The 662-nt window shown below is 64.4% G+C and overlaps 1 protein-coding gene across 1 annotated transcript in view; it reads right to left on the reverse strand.

The window, feature by feature from the left end:
• Positions 1–662, reverse strand: part of LOC123323416 (paraneoplastic antigen Ma6E-like) — a 3,616-nt gene that overhangs the window by 997 nt on the left and 1,957 nt on the right. Inside the window, exon 3 of the mRNA XM_044911905.1 lies at positions 9–632. Within this exon, the coding sequence (XP_044767840.1) occupies positions 9–632 (624 nt within the window). The remainder of the gene's footprint in view (positions 1–8; positions 633–662) is intronic.

Here is a 662-nt window from a genome sequence, read left to right on the forward strand (position 1 = left end):
GGGGGGGCTCGTCTCCCCAGCGCCATCCTCGTTTTCCGACTCTTCTGGGATGGGCTCGAGCCCCTCCTTGGGGGGCTCCCCAGCCTCCTGGTCTCCTGCCTGGGCGAGGCCCTCTGGCTCACAGCCAGGACCTCTTGGGCCCGCCCTGGAAGCACTGCCCATCTGGGCAGGAGTGGGGCCCCCAGGGGCCTCTGAGGGTCTTGCCTGACCTAGGCCCACAGAGGACGGAGCATTTTCATCTTCCTGAGTGGCAGGGAAGAACTTGGAGATCTCCTGAGGGGCAGGGGCAGCCCTGGCAGCATCATAGGGTTCAGGAGCAGCCCTACGAGCTTCGGCAGTGCCAGGATCTGCCTCACTGGCCTCCACGTTCGCTGGGGCAGGCTTGGCAGTATCTTCATTGGCTGGGAAGGCCTCGGTTTCATCTCCACCGGCAGCGGTGCCCCCGGTGATGACTTCAAGAGCCAGGGCGGACCGGAAAGCATCTTCGCTGGCTGGGGAGGCCTCGGTTTCATCTCCACCGGCAACAGTGCCCTCGGTGATGACTTCAAGAGCCAGGGCGGACCGGAAAGCATCTTTGTTGGCTGGGGAGGCCTCGGTTTCATCTCCACCGGCAGCGGTGCCCTCGGTGATGACTTCAAGAGCCAGGGCGGACCGGAAAGCAT

Source organism: Neomonachus schauinslandi, chromosome X (assembly GCF_002201575.2).
Source record: "Neomonachus schauinslandi chromosome X, ASM220157v2, whole genome shotgun sequence".
NCBI lineage: Eukaryota > Metazoa > Chordata > Mammalia > Carnivora > Phocidae > Neomonachus > Neomonachus schauinslandi.